Here is a 25,989-nt window from a genome sequence, read left to right as displayed (position 1 = left end):
AAGCATCAATCTGATGAAGTTCAAAATGTTGACAGTTTTCTTCAGAGGGATACTTGGTCAGAACAATACTCAAGTCAAAGTGTCATATAAGGAATACAATGGAAAGAATGGTGGCCAAACATTCAAGTCAACTATAGTTTGTTGTTTGCAGTCTGATAGTAAACGGGTAACTCCCTTTATGCCCCTTCAAAATAACTTTGTATTATTGTAATTACTTATCCTGCACATACTAATACTCTCTGGAACACTATGGCTTACACAGTGCTTCTATTTTTACTCTGCCACTCTGCGGGTAAAGTGCTCCTCTCCTGGGATCCAAATAGGATTGTGTGAACAACCACCTCAAGTCACGAAAGCTACGGCCTTCCTTTGGCTGTTTTGTTTTTTTGTTTGCGTGTGTGTTTGTTTGTTTGTGTTCGTTTTACATGTGACTTTTAGGCTGGAGATGCTTGTTAGCCTAGAGACTGCCTACTCCGCATCTGTGCCTGTGAGGAGATAAATAAAATCTATAAGCATTAAATATAGAGAAGACAAGAGGAAGAGGGGAGCAAAATAGACAAGAGGAAGCACCGCATCATGCCGTCCTCGAGCAATTTCCCCCAGATCAGTGGAGTGAGAAGCAAAAAAAGGCTCCGTCTCCACAAGTCAACTGCAGGCTTACGTAACCTGTCTCAGAGTCGTTTGGTGATGGAGTACTCTGTGTGTATGTATTTATGGGGGGATTGTTCGCAAAGCACGGAGAAGGATTTGGCACAGAACCCTTTGGTTTCTTTTTCAGCAATGATAGCTTCTTAGATCTGGAGGATGCCTGGTCACCATAGTGACAAAGACAAGGAGTTAGAATAACAAGGTTAGGTTTTGTATCCACTTTTTGTCATTTGTAAGTCTTTCTTTGTCCTTTTCCTTTTACATTAACATTCACAGCTAGATGCACAACCGTTAGCCTGACACATTAATACACATTCAATGAAATAGACAAGATTATATTGTAATCAATTTAATTCTCTTTTCCATGCAAGGACGTGGCTACTTTTGCAGGAACAATTTTTGTGTGCATATTTCATTTTAAAGTCAACATTTCCACATGTTTGATGTTCTAAAGTTCATTAGAAGTTCTTAATCAGTGGTGGGCTATAGCTGCTGACACATCCAGTTGACTGTGCACAAACATTGTGAAAGTTTAATGTCATATAGTAAACCTGTCGTTAACATTTTTTTAAATAGCAACAAAGGCGCTGTCTAATTAATTTTTTATGCGGCCAAGTCTTTTAGGTCAAGGAAGGAGGTTTGTAGGGCATCTTTGTCCTCTCCTGTGACTTTTTAGAGGAAACATCTCACGGGAAGTAAAGCCTAATAATACATCTTACTCATAACGCAGACGAACTTGATTAAACAAAGTAATAGAACTGATGTGATAGATGAGCTGCGATGTGACCTGCTGCAAATAAGCATAACGACACCGCTGATGGTGTGTCCAATGAGAGAAAGTACATGATCAGAAGGTGTCATTTCAAACTAAAATGCTGTGAATGATTGGCCATTTCATGAAAAGCATTTATCACAACAGGGGAAAGATGTTGTAATAAAAACATGTTAAATTTGTTTATTATCCACAGGTTCCAGGATTCAGCTTTAAACCTCAAAAAAAAAAAAATTTTTACACCTTGTTGTTAACTTGAGCAGGAAAAACGCAAATGTGTAAAATCAAAAAAAAGAAATAAAAAAAAAAGGTAAAAGAAAGAGTACTTGCCAGACTGAGAGTGAGGAAGCAAAAACACAAGACAGGAGGAGGGAGAACACAGACGAGGGAGGGGGGTGGAGAGAGAAGGGAGGCGGGTACAGTGGCGGCTGCTGGTGCTGTCTCTGCAGTACAGATCTGCTGAGAGTACCAGAGCAGAGCTCCTCCACAGACCACAGCCGCAGGGGCTCCCACTGCAGCTCAGAGGAAAAACCTCACATAGAAATATATCCGGGAAGGGAGAAAGTACTACAGCTGCTACCTCACAGGACCACAGGGTATATAAACCAGGACACAGAAGAGGGATCAAATAAAGAGAGGAGGTGAGAAGAGCTGGAGGAGATCCTCTGGCTGTTGTTTTTTTTTGGGGACGCTCAGAAGTTCCAGGGCACACAGCTACTCACTTCAATAATTTATCTTCTGCCTGATTTTTTTGGTCAGTCGAAATCAAGTTTGCTTTTCAAAAAGTTTTGAATTTTTTGTTTTACAATTCAACATTTCTACCCCTCTGGCTTTTTTGGCAAGTGCAGTCTTGACAGCTGCCTCGAAACCTCACCACAGACTGTTTGTGTTTGTTCATTTTGTGCACTTTCTGACTGAGTAAGTGAAATGTATCTGGTTGAGTCAGGCACAACTCTGTGGAATGGTTTTTGTTTTTAAGCCAAACAAAAAGCTAAATTATTCTCCATCAAGGATCCCCTCCAAAGATCTGAAGATGTCCCCTCGAAGAAACAACTGAGGCTGTTTCTCTTGTTTCCCAACTCAATTAGAAAGTATTTCCAGGGAGGACACTGTGGAGACTCTTGCAAAAACTTTTCTTTTTCTTTGGAAATATTTTGGAGGAAACAGCTTTTTTTTGGTGAAGCCCTGCCTCTACCTCAGGATGGCTGGCTGTACCAGCCGCTGCAGGCAGGGGGTGCTCAAACTTATCCAGTCCCTGCAGAGATTGGTCTCAGGAACCCTCACAAAAGGTACCCTGGCTTTTCACTCTTTGTATATGCCTTTACACCTTTAAATCTAATGTGCATTTACAAAGCTAATTGGTTTCTTCACATATACTTGATAAGACAATGTGTGTTTATTTAAGAGTTTAACATCCATCATTCAAAAACACAACTTTAGAATTAAAAGAAACTCATGTCCCACCACCTCCCATTCTTTATAAAATGTTAACTTATAGACTCAGACTCGTATCATTGAAATAAAAATAAAAACAGCTTCTCCTTCCAACTTAATTTAATTCCCATGCCACTACCGAGCTCTGATATATATTGTGATACTGAGAGTGCGTTTTGGTCAAGGTCAAAACTTAATTCCAACAACAGCCAAAGTCCATTCATCAACAGACATTAGTCATGCTACAATCTCCTGATTAAAACACTGAGCCACTGCTTTGTGAGAGTCTTCAAGATTTTCAGTTCACAGCTTAAGAATATACTCTACATACAAGTAGGGGTGGGCCGTAAACCAGAATCAATACTGGTACTGGTATTACGCTCTGCCATGACATAGATTTTTGACACACAGCGAGGTCATCAACTACATTTGTACAAGGGCCAGCTTCTTTCATGACAGACACTGTGGGGGTCGGACTTTAAAATATGCTTACACATAAGAGTGAAGAAGTTGGTCTCACCTAATGCGAGTATATCAGCCTTTGGATTTTGAGTTGCATCTTTATTGTTTAATCAATCGAGATCAATCATATTCTGGGGGCCTGATGGGAAGCTTTGAGGGGCCAGATGTGACTCGCACCTGCCAGTTGATGATCACTGCCATACGGTCATCACCAGTTTAAATTCACAAAGTTGGTTGTGGTGCACACACGAGGCACCAATGATTGCTCTGCCTACCAGCCACAGTGGGCAGTAGATAAAGAAGCATAAAATAGTGATCTGTGAACAGCATCACTAAGATTGAGTCCCCTGGTCTCCTTCATGTTTTCACAGATTGGCATCTCCTTTACGAGTCTACCAGATAAAGTTGTGTTTCGACTGATGTCCCTCTTGGGGTGTTTTCCACAGCAGATTAACACAACTCTTCAGAAGAAGCGTTCAGGCTATTGTAGTTATAGGCCATGTGTACCGAGGGATCAGACCTTCGTGAAACAGCATGGTTTGTTTTTGTCAGACTTTTCTCAAACTTTGGTCTATTAGGCATCGAGACAGAGAAATAAAAAAAAAAACCTTAATAGAAAGATTCAAAAGTGCTCATAATCCCTCAGTTTAACAAAAAAGGACATTCTAAGGCTGCAGCCATGATTTAACTCACCATTACATAACTTGTATTTGGGGTTCATTTATACAAATCGATTTCATTTAATTAACAAAGGAATTAACTTCTGGTTATGGACAACTACACTCTACATGACCAGCTATAATGTGACATGTTCTTGTACATTAATATTATCATGTCACCTATCCTAATTTAAAAATATATATATATATATTTTAACATTTTAATTCTCATCTTGAGGTCATCCTCCTATTGTGCACCTCATTACACTTTAAGCTTCACCACAAACATGTCGTATTCTCTCTCACATTTCTCACAAGCACAGATGTAAGATCATTACAAGATAAGAAGACCAAGAGTGTGATGGCTGTAAGTCAGTCACTAGGGTATGGTTTTCTTCACCAACAATCTTTTTGTAAAAAGAGTCAGTTTAAGTGTTTTTATGGGGTACCTTTGACTTTGTTTGATTTGGTTTCACTTGGATTTCCTGTAGGATCAGGGTAAGAGCTGAAGGATGAAGTCTAGTAGGCATTATCTGTACCGTCGCAACTTGTTACACATCTGAAGAGCAGAAATACAATGGCAGAGTAGAGACAAATGTAGTCTTGTTAGTTTTGACTACTAATGTACCAAAAAAAAAAAAAAGAAAGCGGAAAATTTACATCCTATTTGAAATAGCCTAGCTATAGCATACCTGAGACTTGTTTATTTTTACCTCCTCCCCTGTTCCTGTTTCACAAAAAGAAAAAGCCTAAAGTAACTTAATGTGAACTCCCTGAAGTTCAACAGTGCAAAACATATTACAGTATGTGCAAACGTGAATTATCAAACCCAAACAGAGCTTTACCTGACACAGCAACAGGTTTTCCTTTTGAGACCCAGCAGAGAGTCTGCTTCACACAAACACTTCTATCTACATCGCTTTGCTAAACTTACCACAACTAAAGTCACCTGAACCCTTTCCCACATTCTTGACGTTAGCAAGTGCTTTCGTGTTTTAAAGCACATACCTAAAAGAAGGTGACAAATTATCCCTTCACCGTTGGGTTGCTGCTTAGCGACAACTATTTCAGGAAAATACCGAGAAATCAACATGTAAGCTACTTTAAACCATCTGAGGCATGCAGTCTTTACATTATAAGCTCTAAAATGTTAAGGTACCACAGAGCTACTTAGTGTGAACTCCACATGCTCGGAGCCTCGGAGGCTTTCCGGTGATAAACTCTGTGACGTCCAGAGGCTTTTCTACCCCACTGAGAAGATGAGTATATTCAGTGACTTTCCGGATCCAATCCTCCACAAAAATGAATGTAATCCGTGATTTATGTATACATTTTTGTAAAAAAAAAATATTGTCATTCCTGTTAGCTCACTTGGGTAACAAGGACGTTGCCATCTTGTTTTTGTCCGTCGACCAATCAGAGGTTGTATCTGCGATCAGCTGACATGCAAGGGCCAATGAGAATTAAGTGAAGCCTGAGACAGATATCGCAGCGTGTTCGTAGCACAGAAATACAAAAGATAGAACTGTTTTGAATAGATTCATCCTCTTCAGCTTAATCTAGTATCAAAATATCTGTGCTCTTTTAACTTGACAGCTCTAAATCATGTGTAGATTGTTCTTTGAATAGAATAAATACTTTTTACACAACAATGGTTCCTACAGACACTTATTACGTGTCTGGGGATTTTCTCAAATAAATGGCCAGGTTTTTTTGATCTGTGACATCCACAGAGTTTATTTCACTTCCCCCTGATCACCAAGACATTGGAGAACCCATTTAGGAGGCCTAATGTCATAGTTCTTGTTGTTTAACATTTTTTTTTAACAAATATTCATGAAATTTCAGTTTTGCTTTTATTTTATTTTTTTCGTATTTACGATCTTGTATCAATTTGGGACTTTATCTGGCATCCTTGGGGCATAGTTGTACTGTGAAAAAAAAAGATGTATGTTATATGGTTGTGCATAGCTCTGGTGAGATTATACATGCCTTTTTACAGAAGGAGACAAGAAGTTAAAAAAATTAGAGAAAACCCTTCGACCTCAGAGAGTAATGTGTAAACAGAAGCAATCAACCTCAGCGTTGTAGATTAAGACTGATAAGCAGAACACAGATCAACTTTGCTTCGTTTCAATTAGAAAAAAAATGGTTTAAATTACTTACTCAACTTGTTTTGACCAATACTGAACCAGGTACACAATGCTATTTTGAAAAAAACTTTTTCTAGAACAAATAACTCATGAATGTAAGAAATTATTTCAACTTCTCAACAATTCAGCATCATGCAATTCCTATTTTTAACTTTTTTGACAAACTATAAGTGTAACTGTTATCTTTTAACTTGTCATACTACAACCCTTGTCATCTTTTTCATCTATTATTTATTATTTTTGCTAAAAGCCCCGGTGCTCAAGTTAAGAGTTATTTTCCAACTTAACAGCAAAGGCAAATGCTGAGTCATCGAGTAGAGTGCAGTTGCAAGCTCAATAGTCTGTTTCTTCTCAAGAAAAAAACCCATGAGTGTTTTTTTTTTACTTACAAACCAATATGATTAACTATATGTACAGGTGCAGGCAATTCTTTTTCTTAGTTGTCACTGTTGGTCATACATTTACATTTGTTGCATCAGGTTGCATATGCTGCTTACCATACCCATAAGTAAATACTTAGATCTTTTGGATTTTGAGTGTACTGATGAACTAGCGAAACTCTTGCAGTCTTATGCTTTGTTAGCAGGGATTTGGTTGGTCAGGTAGTTGTCAAATTGATAATCCTGAATGTCTCCCAAGTAAAGAAAAAAAAGCTAAAAAAAACACCAAACATACAATATATTTTCAAAGGCATGGTATCCAGTATACCGTTTTTGTATCAGTCAAAAAATAGTTCATGAAATGCAATATAATAAAAGCTGCTGATAAAAATGAGTTCTAAACTGGTGGTTTTCTCGGCCAGCGAGCTATTTCTGAAATATCACAGCCTACTTACAGTTTGGCTGCATGGGTGGACAAACTAGGTCATCCAATGCAGCCACATCTGATAAACTGAGGATTACTCATTCTTTTATAGAGTATAACAAAGAAACTTGTGAACAATTCAGACCTACTTTTATGGTAAGGAGATAATCTTGAATTGCTTAGAATAATATACCAAAGTAAAGTTATTCATTGGAGGGGGGCAGGGGGGGGGCTGACATTCAAACATTGTGCTGTAGGCAGAGGAAGCACTTATACAGAACTGTATATTTCTCATCAAGTGTATTTTTGTATTTGTTCTGATGGTTTAAGAGCAAGAGATCAGGCTTAAAAGCTTTGAAATTGCTTTTTCAATAGCACAGGTTACATTTCCTTTTCTACCTGACACATCTTTGGCTGCACTCGTTATTTGTAGAGGCCAATTTTATTTTACCCTCTGCATCCTCTCACGACGAAAAGTTAAAATGGGGTGTACATTTTATTGAACGCTTAGCCCATTGTTCTTTTATGCCTTTCTGAATGCATAAAACGTACCAACCTTTAAGTTTGAGATAAGGTGCATCAGGCAACACAGGGGCTCAATCTTTCTTTGATTGTATGTGGAATGTCACTGAGTTAATAAAGTTCCTCTAAGCATATACAGTATATTGAATTTTTATATGAATTATAAATAATTTCTGCCCATTGGGAGAATAAATGACTGTGTAGTTCTGTTGCCTGCTTATATTTGCAAAATATGAATAGCTTTCTAATTTAGCACAACAACACTGGGTGAGATATATATGTGTCACTGTGTGAATTTGACAATATTTGCATATTTTTCGGGATTTCTCAGAATGGCCGAACTTTTAGACTAACATTTAAAGGGGTGGACACTCTTGCAGTAACAGGTTGCAGTAAGGCCTCAGAAAGGAAGTTAAATCAAAATGTCTCTGATAAGACTCAATATAATGAGAACAAATACAAAGCATTTTCAGGATTCTTCAAAGGCTAATTTATTAGTTTGCCATGGGGTATACAGTTCTCTTCACATGACCGATAACTGCATAATAACAGAAAAAAGTACAAATGTAAGATAAACAACTTTTCTTTTTTTTTTTAACAGTATCAAAGTGCTGACTTCAGTTTGGTTGTGGTGGTTGTTGCTGTTGTTGCTGGTCATTTTTACAGTTTTAAAATCAATTAATGCTCTTGATAAAAATTTTGGGGCTGCACGGTTGGGCAGTGATTAGCGCTGTCGCCTAACAGCTTGGAGGTTCCTGGTTTGAATCCCTGTCGGACACACTCTCTGTGTGGAGTTTGTATGTTCTCCCTGTGCATGTGTGGGTGATCTCCTGGTACTCTGGCTTCCTCCCATAGTCCAGAGTAATGCTTGTTTTGTTAATTGGTGACTCTAAATTGCCCGTAAGTGTGAATGTGAGTGTGGCTGGTTGTCTGTCTCTCTGTGTCAGCCCTGTGATTGACTGGCAAACAGTCCATGGTGTACCCCGCCTCTCGCCCAATGACAGCTAGGATCAGCACCAGCCCCCCGCGACTCTGAATGGGATAAGCGGTAAAGATAATGGTTTTATGAATGGATACAATTTTTTAGTTAATCTGTGTTATTTTACCTAATTTTAACATACGGACTAGCTTTGTTACATTGTAGGCCTTTAATTTAAACCAGAAAGTGCTCAATTTCATCTACCAAATAAAGGGTTTTAATGTCATTAGTCTTTTATAAAGTTGATATAAACGAATATATGAAACATGAACAACATACTGTTGGCTTGATAACATTTAAGAAATAGCTAGAGCTGATCTTGTAGGCACATGACACAACGGGTTTCATTTTTCTTATGTGACAGTGAAGCTGCTTTCCAGTTTGAAACCTTTTTCTGCTCAATTTACTCATCATCATGTCTCAGGAGTATCTGCTCTGCTGTGCAGATTGTGCAGTGATCCTGTATGCTGTCATATGCTTGAAAGAATAAATGAAAAGATGCACACACATGCATATTCAGCTTCGCACACACAACCATTTCAGTTATAGATAAATGTAAGTCCTTCGTCTCCAACCCACACAAAGCTGCAGTTTGGTTTGTTAAGCATATTTGGCTGCACGCTCTTTTATGAGATGACATGAACTGTAAACTCCACCCACTAACCTTTAAAATGATCTTTTCACATATGAGGCGGCATGTATATTCATTTTAAGACATTTAGTCTAAGCAAGAAAATACATCTAGGAAAAGGAGGAAGGGATATGCTGTGGGCCTAAAGCTGACAGACATTTGTTGTTTATAGGTTCACATGTGCTTTCTGATTTGAGTTGAGAGTGGTCTGTAGAGGCCCACAATTTGGGGAAAAGATTTTAAACTTTTGCAAACTGTGCAAAGAATTTCACAACCATGTAGCTGGAGGTAGGTACAGCTGAACAGCAGGTAGGCCTATACAGCAGTTGATATATAAATATAAAGGTGATCATTTTTCTTCTTTTTTTAAAGAAACATTTTAGTAGGGAGAAACTGTGGAAAGTTTAGTGTGACTAAATTATCACGAGTTAAGCTTAAACGCGGGAAATTGAAATGCTTTTGAAGTCGCATAGAGACACATTAGCTTACTAGCTACGAGCTTACTGCATGTCACTTGTGAGAGAACAAATTACATTTCATAATCATTACAAAAAATACAACAGTGTCAATTAGCACACGGTGGCTAGCCAACATTAGCTTCATGTATGTGATGCTTGATGTAAATGTGGTTGGATAATAGACTGTGAAGTAATGTCACTGCCTTTATTAATTCACTGCATCTGTGCTTTCGCTAGATAAACATGTAGCTTAGCAAAACCCCACGGGCTTATTATCTTTTTAGTCGCAAGCCACTGTTGAGCAGAGGTTTAAGAGAATCATGTTGAGACCAACATGGTGAGCATGTTAATAGGCCTACGTTCTTATGTTGTTATTGTTTTTTTTACAAAGCTAAAACTAAGATTAGCATTTAGCTTAAGCCCTTTGTATATAAAGCTGCAGGGTGGGCTTTGTCAAGCCAAGGTTACATAGTCCTCCTCAAAAGAATCATGGTGAGACGGAAATTTGTGAGTATTTTGAAATGTTTGCTTTCACTATCCACATTTGTGTGTTAACAAAATATTTTCATATTGACTTGTGCTGTCGTTAAAAATGTAGAAGCAGACATGAAAACAATAACCCAGTCATCCGGTCCCATGCTGCACCTGTCCCTCACTATTACAAGTCACACGTGTCCTCTAAGTGCATAACCTTGCAGCAAGTCACATCATCCCACACTGCGGAAAAGAGATTCAGATCTACGGCCTGTGTAGACTTCTACCATAAACTCTACCTCGATGACCAGCATCACTCTGCATTTGTTAACCATTCTCCAAAAGAAAAGAAAAAAACAGTTTTTCTCTTCCTTCTCCTCTCATCGGCTTTCTCTTCTTTTGCTGCTGGTAAAGCAGTAGATTAGAGCTGACAGTGTGTGCCTCTGCTTTTAATTTTTTACATCACCTCACCACACACTTTTACGTAACCATCTTCTAGATTTATTTTTATCTGGTGCCCCCTATGTTCTTCCTTCTCCACGTTAATTCTCTACAGCCTCGTTGTTTTACTATCAGATATTTACATACAGTGTACCTTTTTAAAAGACATGTATGTGGTGTACTAAACAGTATGCCAGTGAATGAGTGATGTGTAGTCATGTGGAAGGCTTCTACTCATTCTGTTAAAAAGCATGTTGTTACACTCGGTTCAATTTTGCTCATACTGCATTTAGTTGGGGGGCGAAATGAGCCTGCAGTGGTGACCCAGACCCATGACTATTTCAGGAAATATTGTACTCTGCTGCCACCTGTTGGCCAAATAGTAACACAACTATACAGGTTATCAAAGATGCACCTTCAGTTTGACAGATACAATAAAAAACTAAATTTTGCGGTATACTACAGATATCAATCAAGCTTTTTAAAGTTGGTTTTCAGCTGTTTTGTGTCTGCAATTTGCTCAAATTTTCAGTTAAGCATAAAATTAGTTTTGCGTAGAAGAAGATAACATGGTTTTTACCCCAGGCACCCAAATTTTGTACCTTTTAATCAAACTTAAACTTGCAACTTTAGTTCAAAGAAGAATGAATATATACCTGTATATAATGTATTCCAGGTGTCTATTATTCAGTGCCCCATTCTTATAATTATTTTTTCAATTATTTTTTTAAGGTATGGCATTTTCTCACCAATCAAAACAAAATAAGGAGACAGATTTGAATATTATTGTTAGAATCGTCATTTAAAATAAAAATGCAGGGTAAACTTACTGTATAGAAGGAAAACTGGTTAAAATGAAGATGTGTTTTTTCACTATTGAGTCACAAATGTTATTTTAATTGCTCATTTAGTCTAAACATGCAAAAATGAATGAAGCCATACATTTAAAATAATATTTAACAATGAAACCATTTTGTGTTTCTTGTACTTTTTAGGTAACTAAAAATCATTGTTTTTGTTGTGATCATTTATATTTGTAAAATACTGTGTTGCACTTCTCCCCATTTCTCCCCCAAAAAGTGATGCACAGATATATTAAAGTAACTATAATACTTTTCTTTTACTGAAAATCTTGTAATTCAAAAGTGTAAAAAAGCATCATTGAATCATCTTATAGCTCCTTTGCCCTTTCCTTAGATTCATGTTTTCATCTTGTAAAGACACATGCAGGTGAGAGAGGAATTCAGAGTTGAGGAAGAGAGCAGAGACGAAATGATTTAGTGACGAGATCTCTCTTACATAACAGGACTAAAAGACCACTCGTCAGGTCTCAAACTGCTGACTCATGCCAAAAAGAGAACCACTACACTTTCCAACAGGTCTGAACAGGTTTTTTTTGTTTTTTTGTTTTTTTTAAATCTTTTTTATACATGCTTAACATTTCATTTAATGACACAATAAGAAAAGGCACATTTTAAGAACAGTTGACTAAGGATAAGGAAAAAACTGAGGATTCAGTCTTCATTTTTATATGGTAAATGGTAACAGGGCTTTAGCTTGTATATCGCTTTTCTACTCTTCTGACTACACAATTCGCTTTTACATCACATATCACACCTACCTGTTCACACACTGATGGCAGATGTTTCTGTGTAAAGTGTCCAACAGAAGTACTCCCATTAATACACATACGCCACAGATGAAGCAGCCGGTGCAACTTGTGGTTAATGTCTTGCCCAAGGACACATCGGACATATTGTTGGAAGAGCTGGGGATAGAACCCCGACCTTTCAATTGAGAGATGACCGACTCTACCAAATGAGTCACAGCCGCCCCTATTTACCTATCTACCCATCTAAAACTATTTGTTGAATGAATATTATGGCTTATCATGGAGGACAACAGCACACAAGCTGAACGATATGGTCAATTGAATGAGTGACATTCAGAAATATAAGTCAACAAATCATTAGAAGGAAAGCCATGCAGTGATATATAGGTGTTCAAGAAAATATCCTGAAATAACAAGAAAACATAGAGCAATAAACTTTTCACATAATACAAGCCACTGATCTGTTTTTTTTATAACTTCAATTAATGTACTGTTTGTATTTATTTGAATGTATGTGAATTGAAATAGATTTTGAAGAAAGGTCGTTTAAAAATGGGTCTATGATCAGTATGTTGAAATTCATATTTTTAGCAGCATTTGAGCCTTTCTGCAGTGTCTTTTATTTTGTTGAATCTTTAACTCTTTCAGCAGTGCCGACAGCACAGTTTCAGCTGCTGTTAGCAGAAAGCTGACATGTGGAGATCATGAAGTGGTTAAAAGGTAATGAAGAGTCGATGAAGTCCTCTCTGTTTGTCACTGTGTGGGATGATGTGATGCATCAAGGCAGCTCCAGATGGCAAACATCTGTCAGGGGATTTACACCGAGTTACTTATAGTGATCTGAACTTAACTCTCCATCTCTGAAGTGTTTATATGTTCATGTGCAAGTGTACAGGGGGATAACTTCTATTTTTAATGATAGTGGAGGGAAAGGCTAGAATATATTTAAGAAATGTATTGTATTTCCTGACATGAATCACTCTGCTGATTATTCTAGGAGAAGAAGGACAATTAAAATTTTTAAAAAATCAGGGAAATTACAGATAGTGTTTGAATGAATGCATTTTGAAAGATAAAAGTCGGACAGCTAAGAGAGGTAAGCTTTATTCAAATTATGATAGAATTGTGTATGACTCTGTGTTTAATCAATCTCTGCTTGTTAAATCCTCAGATCCACATAAGCTAACGAAGGCCTAACATCAGCAAACCACAAACACACAAAACGCACGCACACAAACACACACACACTTTTGACATGCCAGGTAGCTGCCTACATAAATCTGTTCAGTTTTCAGCATAGACACAAACATGGCAGTAATGGCGACGTTCCCAAGGCTTACATAATTATGAGGGAATAAATATTGAGTTTATAAAAAAAAACACACACAGAGGATACGGCCTCAATCTCATGATGTTGATCATTGTAGATTTCCTTCTGTATATTTGACAACTAATTCCACCCTACCCCTCTTCTAAATGACTTCACTTAAGTACAATACGTTCATTTACTTTACCTGAGTATTTCCATTTTATTCCACTTTGAAGACCAAAAAGTCATTACTATTCAGGGTTGATTTTTCTGCCTTTTTTTAGTTGAACTTTATTTGGATATTAATACATTATTAATTACATTCCAACTTAAAGGCGTTCTTACCTTGCAACATTACAGAGGAAAAGCTCTTTATCCCTACAGTATGTTACTGTATATGACAAACCAAGTTACTACTCACAAAACGGATTCACAACCATAAATATGATCATGTTAGTGATTCAACTGTCCATCATTTTATATTTACCAGCAACAACATGAATTTATATACACATGAATGTATTACTGTAATAATGACATCCACCACCCAATCATAGAACAAAAAAAGGTTGTTTTTTTTTTATCTTCAACCTGAAATGCCTTATACATCTACTTTTGGTACTTGAAGTCTATACTATGGACGAATTTATTTGACCTGTATCAGAGTATTTCTTAAAAGTGGCCTTATACTATAGCGTAAACCTTCTTCCACTACTATGTGAAGAAAGGAGCGTAACTTTCAGGAAAGCTTAAAAGGCATAGAAAACATGGCAGCACATGAGAGAGAGAGAGAGCGAGAGAGAGAGAGAGAGAGAGAGAGAGAGGCTATATAGTGCTTGCTTGCAGCCAGTGGAATATTTAAAAAGGCATCAACATTTTTCAGTTATTCCTTTCCAGCACATAGACCTCCAGTCCAACCCTAAAACAGCGTCTCGCAGTATCCTGTCAAGGACATATATTCATCATTTTGAGCTTTTTACCAGAGTGAATGATATTGCATAAGTAGAAAAAGCTATTATGATATATAATAAACGCTTACTTCTGCATCACACAAGGCTGTTTGGCTTTTAATGCTCTGCACTTGTAGGCATATAAACATTACTCACTCCAGCTGCTTTGCCTCCCCTAATGCACGCAGTCATTTCCCCAAATTGAGGCTGCTCAGCAAGAATACATTGGCACCATTAAACACTGTAATGTTCTTGTTTCTATCGCAGTAAAAGAAATCACTCAGTCTCTGTTGCCCTCCGCAGATTAGAGAAAGTGGGAAGGAGGTGTAGTCATGTTGCTGTGGGGAAATGTCACAAAATCACACACACACATTCACACACAAGTTGACAGCATTCACAGCGGGATAAAGACACATTATGGGAAAAAACATGCGTCAGAGCAGACCACTGAATGAAGCTGTATTGGATCATCTATTTTTGTGTATGTGTGTGTGTGATAGGTTTTATTTTGCTTCTTAGCCTACTGACTTAGCCTACTTTCAGGGACAGCTTGTCCAATATGGGACAAAAGTCGTGTCCCAAAATGGGAATAAACAGATTTTTTGGGTCAGTGCTGAGGATTAGGGTTAGTGTGTAAATATGCAGGGAATGAATGCGCATGCAAAAGGGGAGCATTAAATGGTGATGTCTCACCTGCTTCCATCCATTTGTCAGGAGTGTTATTACTGAGTGAATTGTTTGCCAGCTCTCCCACAATAACATGAGTAGCATGTGGAGGCAGGGAGCCTGACAGAGAGAGGGGGGGAATAGGCTGACGGATGAATGGAACGAGGCTACGAGCGGGAGGGGAGTGGCGCAGAAACGCAGGAGCAGCTTGTGTGTCTGTGTGTGTTTGGAGAAAAAGGAATCAGAAATCCAGGAGAATCAGCTGAAAGAAGAGAGTCGTCCCTCAGTGACAGATCTGAAAGCAGTGAGGAGACGCAACAGGGGGAGAAGCCCCTTTAAGGTTCAGAGCCGCCCGTGCAGGCAGCTGAAGACTCAGCGACAGGCTGTCAGGAGCGTCAAAAAACAAACAAACAGAGGACTGTTACTCTCTAGGTTTGTTTGACTGGGCTGGTTTCCACAGTGACAACATGGGTGCAGTGGTGGGCACTTTGACCATGCAAACCAAGCAGAGGAGACCCTCCAGAGGTAGGTCCACATCAGTCAGATAAAAGATGTAGAGAAGACAAAAGACCAGGAGAAAGCTAACTGAGAGAAAGAAAAAAAATAGAGAATAAAGAACTCATTGTATTCTATGTGTTTTTTTTTCTACACTATTTTCTATCTTCTTTGAATTTGAACATGTGACATTAGAAATAACAGATGTTTAATTGCCTTATTTCTCTGCATTAACTGTAAATCATTAAAAAGGTAGTCAGGAAAAGAACAGCAAAAAACAAAGCTAATGCATTTAAATATTACTGTTACGTGTTACCAGATGGGAAATAGGCTACAAATAAAGTGCAATTACAAATAACATTGATGCACTTTTCTGTATACAAAAGGAGTTTAATGTAAATGAATGAATGAATAAGAATGATTACATTTTCCTTTCAGGAAGTGGCAGCATATTTTTTTTTTAAGGATTAAGTGATAGGAGGTGTGAGCTGTGAGCTGTAGCACGTACTGTGTTCATGACGGCGAGATTACTGTCTGCCATGAAGTGGGATGCCCTTGAAAACAACCAGAGAGCAAAATCACTGCCCCTGACTCTGTAATTATGCGTGCACGTGTGTGTGTGTGTGTGTGTGTGTGTGTGTGTGTGTGTGTGTGTGTGTGTGTGTGTGTGTGTGTGTGTGTGTGCGTGTGTGTGTGTTGTTGCCTTTTGAAGGTGTGAGCCAGTGAGTGAAGGAGCAAACGTCAAGCAGACGAGGGTTTGGGCAGTAGCATGTGTATTAACAGGCAGCTCACATATCATACCTCTCCCTCGCCTTATGCTTGAGATCCTCGTTGTCATGGAGACTGGGTTATGGGGCATAAGGGGTAGAGCGAGTGAACAATTCTCCGCCAGGATGAATGATGAATATATGGCAGATAAAATCCATGAAGCTGCAAAGCAAAGCAATTACTCTCTGAGGTTAGACCTTACACCCCCGCAAGTAGCGGGTGAGGGTTGGTGTTTTTGTTTAAATACAAAGATGAGATAAAATCATTTCTCCTTGTTTGGATTAAAGCCTTTGATAAAAACACACTGAGCTTTTCCTTTTTTTCTTTGACGCGCCATTAAAGTTTGCCGTGTGTTGCCAGCGATGCAGAAGTTGTTAGATCAGATAACACAAGATAGATAGGATAAGACTATCTTCCCCAGGAGGGAAAATAAGCATCACAGCCACGAGGGGAACAGGACAGGGAGAGAGGTCACAGCAGTCTGCAAGACTTGAACCGATTTGTTTTTTACGGTGAATGTGCACATGGTCTTGATTATCTCGAATCACATCACATGTTTGAGAAAAATGAATTAAACAAAGGATACTGCGTCGGCTAAAGATCTGATGCAACAGCTGCTGTCCTTCAACAACATGAATGGAAAAGAAACAAGGGGGGAATAAGATTCTTTTTTTCTATCCTTGTCATTAAAAAAGACCAGAAAAGAAGGAAACACAGCGAGCCAGACTCTTTACACACACAATAAATCTGCTAAACTGCTCTCATGTATAACTCTGACAAATTGAGCTCTTGTACAATTTCCCAGTTTGGGATCAATAAAGTAATTCTATCCTATTCTATTAAAGGTTTGTTTTGGGGCTTTTTATGCCTTTATTTAAGATATAGGAACGTGGATAGAGTCAGAATTCGGGGCAAGAGTTATGCTAAGCTAACTCGCTGCAGCGGTAGGCTATCTCTTCTTTACATATTTGAGAGAGTGATTGATCCGATTTCCCTCTCAAGAACAAAGTTTCAAAGCAAATGTCAAATGATTAATCTTTGTTAAAGTAAGAACTTGTAACTTTTTGATCCAGTAGATGTTGCCATCTACTGCCATCTTCCGCAGCTTTAAACCAAATAATCTGCTGTCCGGCGACACCTCTGCCTGTGGCCTGCGTTGTTGTGTTAGCGACCTAATGTTAGCACACTTTGGTTAACTCATAGCTTCATATTGCACATAAATTGAAACGGAATGACAGAGATCTAAACACATTTACATGACATCCAAATAAGCAGTGAGTAGGCTTTGTTATTCTTCTTTTCTCTAGTCCTTGACTGAAACAGCTTTATAGGCAAGGCCGTCCCGTCCACGTAACCTTGACGTAAACACAGCTCTGACAACAATACAGCTGGCGGGACTCACGCTTCTCACTCGTTGTGTGACTCAGAGAAACATTTACAGAGGATCTACTTAATTTCTGCTGTATTTCTGTGTAAAATGTCGCTCATTCTTCCTCTAATTCAGAGGGCATGTTCTTAATCCGATCTGTGCGTAAGAGTCAAAGATATACTTGACACCTGCAGCGATTTCATAACCAGCCGTTTCTTCCCTTTGTGTAGCCTGGAGACGCTGTGAGTGACAGAGCTGCAGTTTGTGTATCAAATCACCACCTGACACACTCTTCTCATTATCTCCATCACTTCATCATGTAACATGTCCCTCCCAGCGCGTACTGATGAGTGTTTATGTGCAGGGCAGCTGTCTCCTGGTTACATCATCATGGACAACTGCCTTTCATATAAGTATCAACACTAGAAATGTTGTCTACTGTTCATATCAGTCTGGATGTGAAATTATAATGTAGTTATAATTTAGCCTAATAATCATAGCATTTTACATTGTTGTTATTAAGTGTTTAAACCCCCAGGCAGTTCAAACATCACTCACAGAATTAATATGCCTTCTTCCTCGTCACGCTTAAAGATCATTAGGGTGTTTGTCTTTCACTGAATCTTTTTTTGTCCTTTCGAACATATTGTGTATTCCTCACCTTTTTTCTTCACACTCTTCCTCCCAATCTTCCTCTTTCAATCTGCATGTCTCACCTCTCCTCTAATCAACACCTTTACTCGTTTCCTTTTCTCATCCTCATTTCATTTCGTCTGTTTCTGATCCCTTTATCACATTTGTAGGAAAACAAAAATCACCCTGGTGGGAAAAAAATAAATAGATTCATAAGGAGCAAACACAACACCTTTGTTATTTTGGTTTTAACGTAATGAGGTGCTTTAATTCAAAAGGAAATTTATGTTTTAAAAAATGTATTTGAAGCAGTTTTCTCTTTGATTTCGTTATAAACCAACCCGCTGTTCACAATGGTCCTGGTTGTATATCGCCATGACAACAAGAGGCAGGGAGATCACAACAGGAGCTCAGAGGGAGATTTGGAGGGGATTGAAAAGCAGAAAACGAAACACATCCTGTGATGATTGACAACAAAAGATGACACTTGGGCAGCATTTAACAGAATGTTAAAGAAATGTCTCAGAAAAGAGGACGAGCTTGAGAAGGATCAATCCCTCAGCGTCTGAATATATCATTTCAAAATGAATCCCATTGCTCTACGGTTGTAGAATGAGATTTTTTTCCAAACTTTTTTTCAAGATGTGTCTTATGATGCATGACACTATAGGGAAGCCTCATAAATATTGTACGCAACCTACTTATTTGTGAGCCTTGAGAACATGTTTGATCTAAGTGAACACAGTGAATTGCATAATAGTTGAGGCCTTGTGGCATGCATTGAAACTGAAATACAATTCATTAGAAACACATTAGCATGATTCCAAGATAAAGGTAGAAGCAATTATGAATATACAGATAATCAGAGCTTGGGAACTTGTCTTGGCATACAGTTAATGTGTAAAAATGAATGACCAATTACATATTTGATATAAAAGTCTAATTAAGATTGCCTCTGGCAGATCATATGAGACCAGATAAAGTTACCGTGTGATTGATTGACACCACTGCTGGAAGGACTGAATAGAGTGAGTAATTACTGCCTTTCTAAATGCCTAAAGTATTATATTTGTTTTAATCTCCTACCCTGAAAGTCTGACTGAGAATTCATACTTCCCCAGCTGAAGCTTGTTTGAATGTGTGCATGTGTCCAAATGTTTTTCAAGACATTCATGTTTTGCTTGTTGAGATTTAAAGTAGATTTGTATGCTGTGGTTATCTATAATCACTGTCGCATCACAATGCGCAGGTTCATGGTTGGAATCCCAATCAGACAGGGCCTCTCTGTGTTGAGTTTGCATGTTATCCAATGCCTGCAAGGGTTCCCTTATTCTGGTGGCCTCCCACAGTCAAAAGACAGTTAGGTTAATTTGTGACTCTTAATTGCCCGTAGGTGTGAGTGTGAGTGTGACAGGTTGTCTGCCTCTATGTAAGTCCTGTGATTGGCTGGCGACCAGTCCAGGGTGTACCACGCCTCTCGCACAGTGACAGCCAGGAATCAGCTCCAGGCCCCCTGCAAACCCAAACAGGAAAAGCTGTATAGATACTGGATGGATGGATGGTGTTTTTAAAAACGTCAAGAATATGTTGTATCGCATTACTCCCAGGATTGGATTAAAGCCTTTGATAGGGGATGTCAAATCTAACCACGCAAGAGCACAAGCGTTGATATGACACCCTGACATACCCGTATTCAGCTACAGATAAGGGCCATAATCCTACCTTAGGTTTTATTAATTCAACATTTTCCTTCTGCTGCTGCTAGCAAAAGCAATAAATGGTTCCAGAGAGCTCTTTATGTGTCTGTTTTCTCCTGGATGTTTGCTCATATTTAAGGACATATTGGTGTGTGCTTTGTGTCCACCCTCAGCGATGGGATGTTACTATTTCCCCTGCTGCTGGAGACAGCCTTATTTGTCTAAAGCAGGACCAGAACCCTTCACATCATTAACCGCCATCCATCTCCACAGCACACGATTCTTTCTCCCGTGCATGTCGCCATTTATAAAAGACCTCATCGCCTGAGGGGAAGTACATGTGCAGATTCATTATTTTTATCCCTCTTTCTAACTTAACGTTATTCTCTTTCTGCTTTAACATTCTGCTGCTTAACTTCCCATGTAAGCACTTTTTTTCTGCTGTCTCCTAAAATGTTTGATATGTTTCTTGCAGGCGTGACATTCTGGATTTTTGCTGAGTTGTCTCATTTCTGAGTATCACAGGTTTCAAAGGGAGACAAAGAGCTGAAATGATCACCTGTGTTTTATAACTATTGGCATGATTCTGGATACAAAGTACCCTATCTCTCTATCTCTCTCTCTCTCTCTCTCTCTCTCTCTCTCTTCCTGTAGATAATATAGACGATGAGCTGGAGATGACGACAGTGTGTCACAGGCCAGAGGGTCTTGAACAGTTAGAAGCCCAAACCAACTTCTCCAAACAGGAGCTGCAGATCCTGTACCGGGGCTTCAAAAATGTAATAACACCCTTTCTGATTTCATTATTTGAATGCTTCGATACACACACAAGCATTCATTCCACATACTGGAAACATTGGGAATCTATATTTCAAAAACAAAACATTCAAGTTAACCTTAAGAGAAAACAAGGAGAAAGACTTAGACAGATGTTAATATTGAAAGTCTTTTCTTTTATTTGGCCTTAAACTAATGTGACCGGCTGGTGAAGCTTCATGAGATTTCAGGGCATTATCTCATTTCAGTCAGGAATTAACGTCATGTAGTCAAAGAACAACAAACCAATATTATCTTCCATGAAGCCGTAATAGCAGAAATTCCAAAGCAATGTCTCTTCGCGCATAATCAACATTCATTTAAATTTTTGAGGCACATAGAAAACAGCTCTAACAGTAAATGACAAAGCCGTGATACATTAACTAGCTGGCTATCAAACATGCTACAATAAATTGCCCAAAGGAGATGACAGGGACTAATATGATTTTAAGTTGCCTTTTTTTAATGGATTCTTTCATTGATATCATCAACTAGTTAAGTCACTTTATATATATATTTTTTTCTTCATAGGAATGTCCAAGTGGTGTTGTGAATGAGGAGACATTCAAACACATTTACGCACAGTTCTTTCCTCATGGAGGTAAGGGGGGGGGGGGGGGGGGATTGTATCCATTTGTCTTTGCTCTGTGGAGATTTTTGAAAACAGGAAATCTTACACGTTCTTGTTTTTGTATCACAGATGCAAGCATGTACGCACATTACCTCTTCAATGCATTTGACACTACAAACAATGGCTCCATTAAATTTAAGGTAAAAAAAAAAAAAAAAAAAACTCTTTACGATGACATTTTGTGGTTCATTTTGTTATTGCCATGATGCCTTTAGATTTTGAGTTTGTCTTCAGTTGTTTGTTTTTCATTCAGGACTTCGTAGTGGGTTTGTCCACACTGCTGCGAGGAACACTGAGAGAAAAGCTGGAGTGGACGTTCCACCTCTATGACATCAACAGAGACGGCTACATAAACAGAGAGGTGAGACGCAGCTGCTGTCACAGTGCGTGCCGGGTAAAGTGAATCATCCACAGTGTGTGTCTCACCTCAGCGGGGAATCTTCTCTTCTTTCAGGAAATGACTGAGATTGTGAGGGCCATTTATGACATGATGGGAAAGTACACCTACCCTGCACTAAAGGGAGACATCCCCAAGCAGCATGTGGATGCCTTTTTCCAGGTAGATTTTTAAATATTCAAGCTCATTATCAATCAGATTTAAACCCCAGATACTTTGCACATGGGGTATCCCAAAGAATTGTGGGCCCTATCAACACCACACCCCAAGCAAACCCTGCACTATTACCACACCTCTATTACACTTATGACTCATTAACAGCTTGAAATAACTAAAACTTTCTGTCGCATTATGAAAATTGGGGATCAAGACCCACAAAAAGGAAAGAAAGCGTGATATTTTCTGAGCAACATCTATCAAGTTATAATTATTTCATAGAAGTACTCTGTATAAAATAAACAGGCTGCTTCATAATCTCAGCAACAAAAAAAAATCTGACTCTTTCACCAAGTATGTAAAAATAAGTGAGCCTCAAAAGACCAATAGAAGCCTCAGTGATAATAATATAACAAGGATGATGATGATGATGATTGTTTATAAGGCAGCTTTAAAACCAAGAGTTAACAAAGATCTCTCGGACAACGTAGTGAATTAAATCATAAAAACAAGAAAGTCGAAAAAACAATCAAATCACTTAACTCAATAGGCAACAAACGCAGCCACACTACATGGCCCAAAACCTCGGGGACAAAAATGTGGATCGTAAATGATAAAAAAGCAGCTGAGAGGAAACAGAGGAGAGACGGTCATACAGTAACAATCAGTAAAAGAGAAAACATGAAGCAAGGAGACGTAAAAATAAAAAGCAGAAATAAAAGCAGTAATAAAACGATGAAAGCAATGATAAAATTAAAGACATCAAATTCATTTAACTAATTTAATAATATTAGAAATAATATAAGAAAATAAAATCATTTTAAAAATGATGATGATGTGCTGTAGCAAAGTAGTTAGGAGCCAGCCCCATACAGTACATGATTTAAAGGTGAGCCGTTTAATCATAAAATCAATACTAAAACTAAATCTTGAGAGGCATCAGAAAAATATCTTGGGCAGGAGGTGAAGACAGATTCTAAAACCTTCAATATGTTTCTGGGGTTAGAATGATGTGTTACCCTCTCTACCCACTCTTTTTTCTCCCCCGTACTTTCTCGGCTATTTTCTTCTCTCTCCTCACACTCTCCCAGCTCTATACCTGCTGACCATGCAACACTTTTTACATAAAAACTGTGTGACATTTGCCTCTCCTTTCTACAAATTGACATTTTGAAAATGTTTTTTTTTTCCACAGAAAATGGATAAAAACAAAGATGGAGTGGTGACTTTGGAGGAGTTTGTTATTGCCTGTCAGGAGGTATGTATGTAGGTAACGTGTATTATTTGTAAATTTCTTTATGTCATAACAATGAAAGACATAAAGATATGTAACAAACATGTATCACAAGCTTTGAAGTAACAAATAAATCAGAGGAATATAATATAAGAGTATGATAAAAACATCTGCACACTAGCTCTCCACACACTTACAGAGAGATATGTCTATATATACAGTATGTGTTTGTATACAGTAAATACTAGGGCTGTCAAACGATGATTTGTATAACCATGAATAATCGTTGAATTTCGATCAATAATCATGATAAATCTTATTTTTACTTCTGTTTAAAATTACATTATTGTGCATTCCAAGTCAAAATTAACAATGTGAAGCTATTCTTGCCAGTGTCTTGTATTGGGAATCAAATGAATGCAAAGCAATATACTGTATGACCTTGGCTTTTAGATTTCTACAAATATGCATACACATTTACTAATAAGTAAAATATAAGCTATGTATGCTCCATTGACACTGGAAATGTAACAGTGCATGTCATAATGTTTGAGAGAGTATGTATGATTCAAAAGTTCAAAATTGACAAAAAAAAAAAAACAGAAGACATTAGATTTCTTTCTAAATTGTTAATGTGATTATGCGTGCAAAGAAAACAGCTTTAACAATAACAATATATAGAATTTAAGCATCCAAATGTCATGTCATCCAGAGTTTAAAAAAAAAATGGACTTCCTGCGCAAAGAAAAATGGTTTGATAGCTGGTGTCTTCTGCAGCTGTTCAGCATCTCTGGATATAAAATGCTTTATACAAGGTTACAGTAAACTGCTAGTTAATTGCATCATTCTGCCCTGATGACTTTTCTTCTCTCTGTGCAGGATGAGACCATGATGAGATCCATGCAGCTGTTTGAAAACGTGATGTAGGCCAGAAGAAGATGGTGAAGATAAAGACAGAGAAAATGAGAGGGCTTGGTGTGTGAGCGTGTGTGAGCATGTGCGCATGTGTGTGTGTGTGTGTGTGTGTGCCTGTGTGTGTGTGTGTGCCTGTGTGTCTGTGTGTGCCTGTGTGTGTGTGTGCCTGTGTGTCTGTGTGTGCCTGTGTGTGTGTGTGCCTGTGCGTGTGAATGCAAATGTGCAGCACGTCCAGATTTCCTCCTCCTCGTCTCCTGCTGTGGTCTGGATTTAAACCCTTTATGACTTGAATGAAGGGACTGAACTAGATTGCTTTTAGCCTTCCTGTGGAGTTTTTCCACACCAAAGTGAATGATGTGACAGACTTTTTCTGTCCTGTCCTGAAGATTTAAAAATTAAAACACTCCTACTGTACATTACCAGGCTGCTCCCACCAACCAGCGAAGAGCTAATAGTTCAACCAGCGAAACGTTATTTTTCTTTCACCAAACGATGCTCCTTTTTGCCTAAATTAAACTGCATGCTTTTGCAAGAGACTTTTGATTTTTCTCCAAACATTTTCAAATTTGTAATGGGAATTTGGCCATATTTATGTTTCGCATCTGGTGTTTGACGATTATGGCATATTTCAAAATGTCATGCGTTGCTTTTACTGTTGCAGTGACCTCTGTTCCCTGACTGTCGCTTGCCTGCTGAGTCTGTCTGAAGCTTATTGTCAAGAGTCTGTGTCGAGCTTACAAGGTCAAACAGTTTAGAAAAAGTACATTTCATGGGTCTTAATATGGTTTGTGAGCGAGTGTGTGAATGTGTGTGTGCGGGCGTGCATGTGTGTGTGTGTGCGCGCGCGTGTGTTAACATGTCTTTTTGGTTTCTCTGTCTTTGTTGGAGCTCATGTTTTAGTGAAATTTAAAGAAGAAATCAAATCTTTCTTTTATAGTTTCACTTGCTGCTTTGCTTCTTGTGTTCAAAATAATGTGTTGTCAACAACGTAAAGAAAAGAGGTAATGTGAAAAAATGTGCATAAAGTCTAGATTTTATGATGAAGTGCCCGGAAAATGAAGATGTGGAAAAGGCTTGTGATCAACAAACAAATATCTTTTCTGCATAGTGATCAAGTTGTAGCTGGCAACAGTGGTGGTATTATATTATATTTGTATGGTACAACCTTATTAATCCCTGTTTTCTTGGTATGTACAGGTATAGTACTAAAACAGTAAGATGGTTGTTGTTAAAGCCATTCTAATAAAATCTTGATATTGGAACATGTCAGATAATCTTGCAGGGTACTACTGCTGTGTTTCAGCTTTAGAATGGGAATTTCTGATGACACAGAGGACAGCTCCATCTGTATTGGTGAACATTTGGCACTGCCTCCGCCATCCAATCCACATCTGTGATGTCACACTGACGTGCAGATACAGACAGAACAGGGTGACTCAGGCGGTTGCCTGCAGCTGGTTCTTTATGAGTCACGGTGTGTTTGGAAGCACCACCATAATAGAAAACTCACTAAGATGTAGTAGTTTAAGCACTAAAATATTCAGCACGGTTTCCTTTTGCTGTCAGTGGAGCAGCTTTTGGCTGTAAAGTAAGTCAGTGTGACATCACGGCCTCTGGTCTTGTATTGTAACAGAGCTGTTCAATCTCACAAGCAGAAAGTTTATTTGAAGCCATACGAATAAAATTTACTTTACCATTTACTGAACAGTTGTGTTTTTTTTTCTGTGTTCCAACATGAAAGTACGAGTCTTTGTCGCTGTGTACATACATTTTGTGTATGCTCTTTACAAAATACAGAACATAAGCATTATCCAAAAGGGAAACCCAAATGAATAAAGGAGAACCCATCAAAATTAAGAGAATACTTTGTGGGTTCTTTTCACAAAATATTTACTTTTTTTTCT

The 25,989-nt window shown here is 38.3% G+C and overlaps 1 protein-coding gene across 4 annotated transcripts; it reads left to right on the top strand.

Moving 5' to 3' along the window:
• The first annotated feature begins 1,870 nt into the window (after positions 1 to 1,870).
• kcnip1b (Kv channel interacting protein 1 b) lies at positions 1,871 to 25,790 on the top strand. Of its 4 annotated transcripts, none has more exons than XM_020630275.3 (8): positions 1,873 to 2,709; positions 20,591 to 20,715; positions 21,284 to 21,353; positions 21,453 to 21,523; positions 21,637 to 21,744; positions 21,838 to 21,942; positions 23,132 to 23,194; positions 24,050 to 25,790. In XM_020630275.3, the coding sequence occupies exons 1-8, from the start codon at positions 2,622 to 2,624 to the stop codon at positions 24,095 to 24,097; spliced, it is 678 nt and encodes a 225-aa protein (XP_020485931.1). In that variant the 5' UTR covers positions 1,873 to 2,621; the 3' UTR covers positions 24,098 to 25,790. The 4 variants fall into 4 exon arrangements, with proteins under 4 accessions (XP_065818960.1, XP_020485931.1, XP_065818961.1 ...); XM_020630276.3 differs by lacking the exon at positions 1,873 to 2,709 and adding an exon at positions 15,017 to 15,499; XM_065962888.1 differs by having other exon boundaries at positions 1,871 to 2,709; positions 21,284 to 21,523.
• The last annotated feature ends 199 nt before the right edge of the window (positions 25,791 to 25,989 follow it).

Source organism: Labrus bergylta, chromosome 14 (assembly GCF_963930695.1).
Source record: "Labrus bergylta chromosome 14, fLabBer1.1, whole genome shotgun sequence".
NCBI lineage: Eukaryota > Metazoa > Chordata > Actinopteri > Labriformes > Labridae > Labrus > Labrus bergylta.
Note: the sequence above shows the minus strand (reverse complement) of the source record. Positions and strands in the feature narration are given on the sequence as shown.

Coding starts and splice junctions, on each gene's coding strand:
- kcnip1b (XM_065962888.1), top strand. CDS start 2,622: ATGGCTGGCTGTACCAGCCGCTGCAGGCAGGGGGTGCTCAAACTTATC. Junction 20,716..21,283: donor TGTACCGGGGCTTCAAAAAT/GTAATAACACCC, acceptor TTTTCTTCATAG/GAATGTCCAAGTGGTGTTGT. Junction 21,943..23,131: donor ATGTGGATGCCTTTTTCCAG/GTAGATTTTTAA, acceptor TTTTTTCCACAG/AAAATGGATAAAAACAAAGA.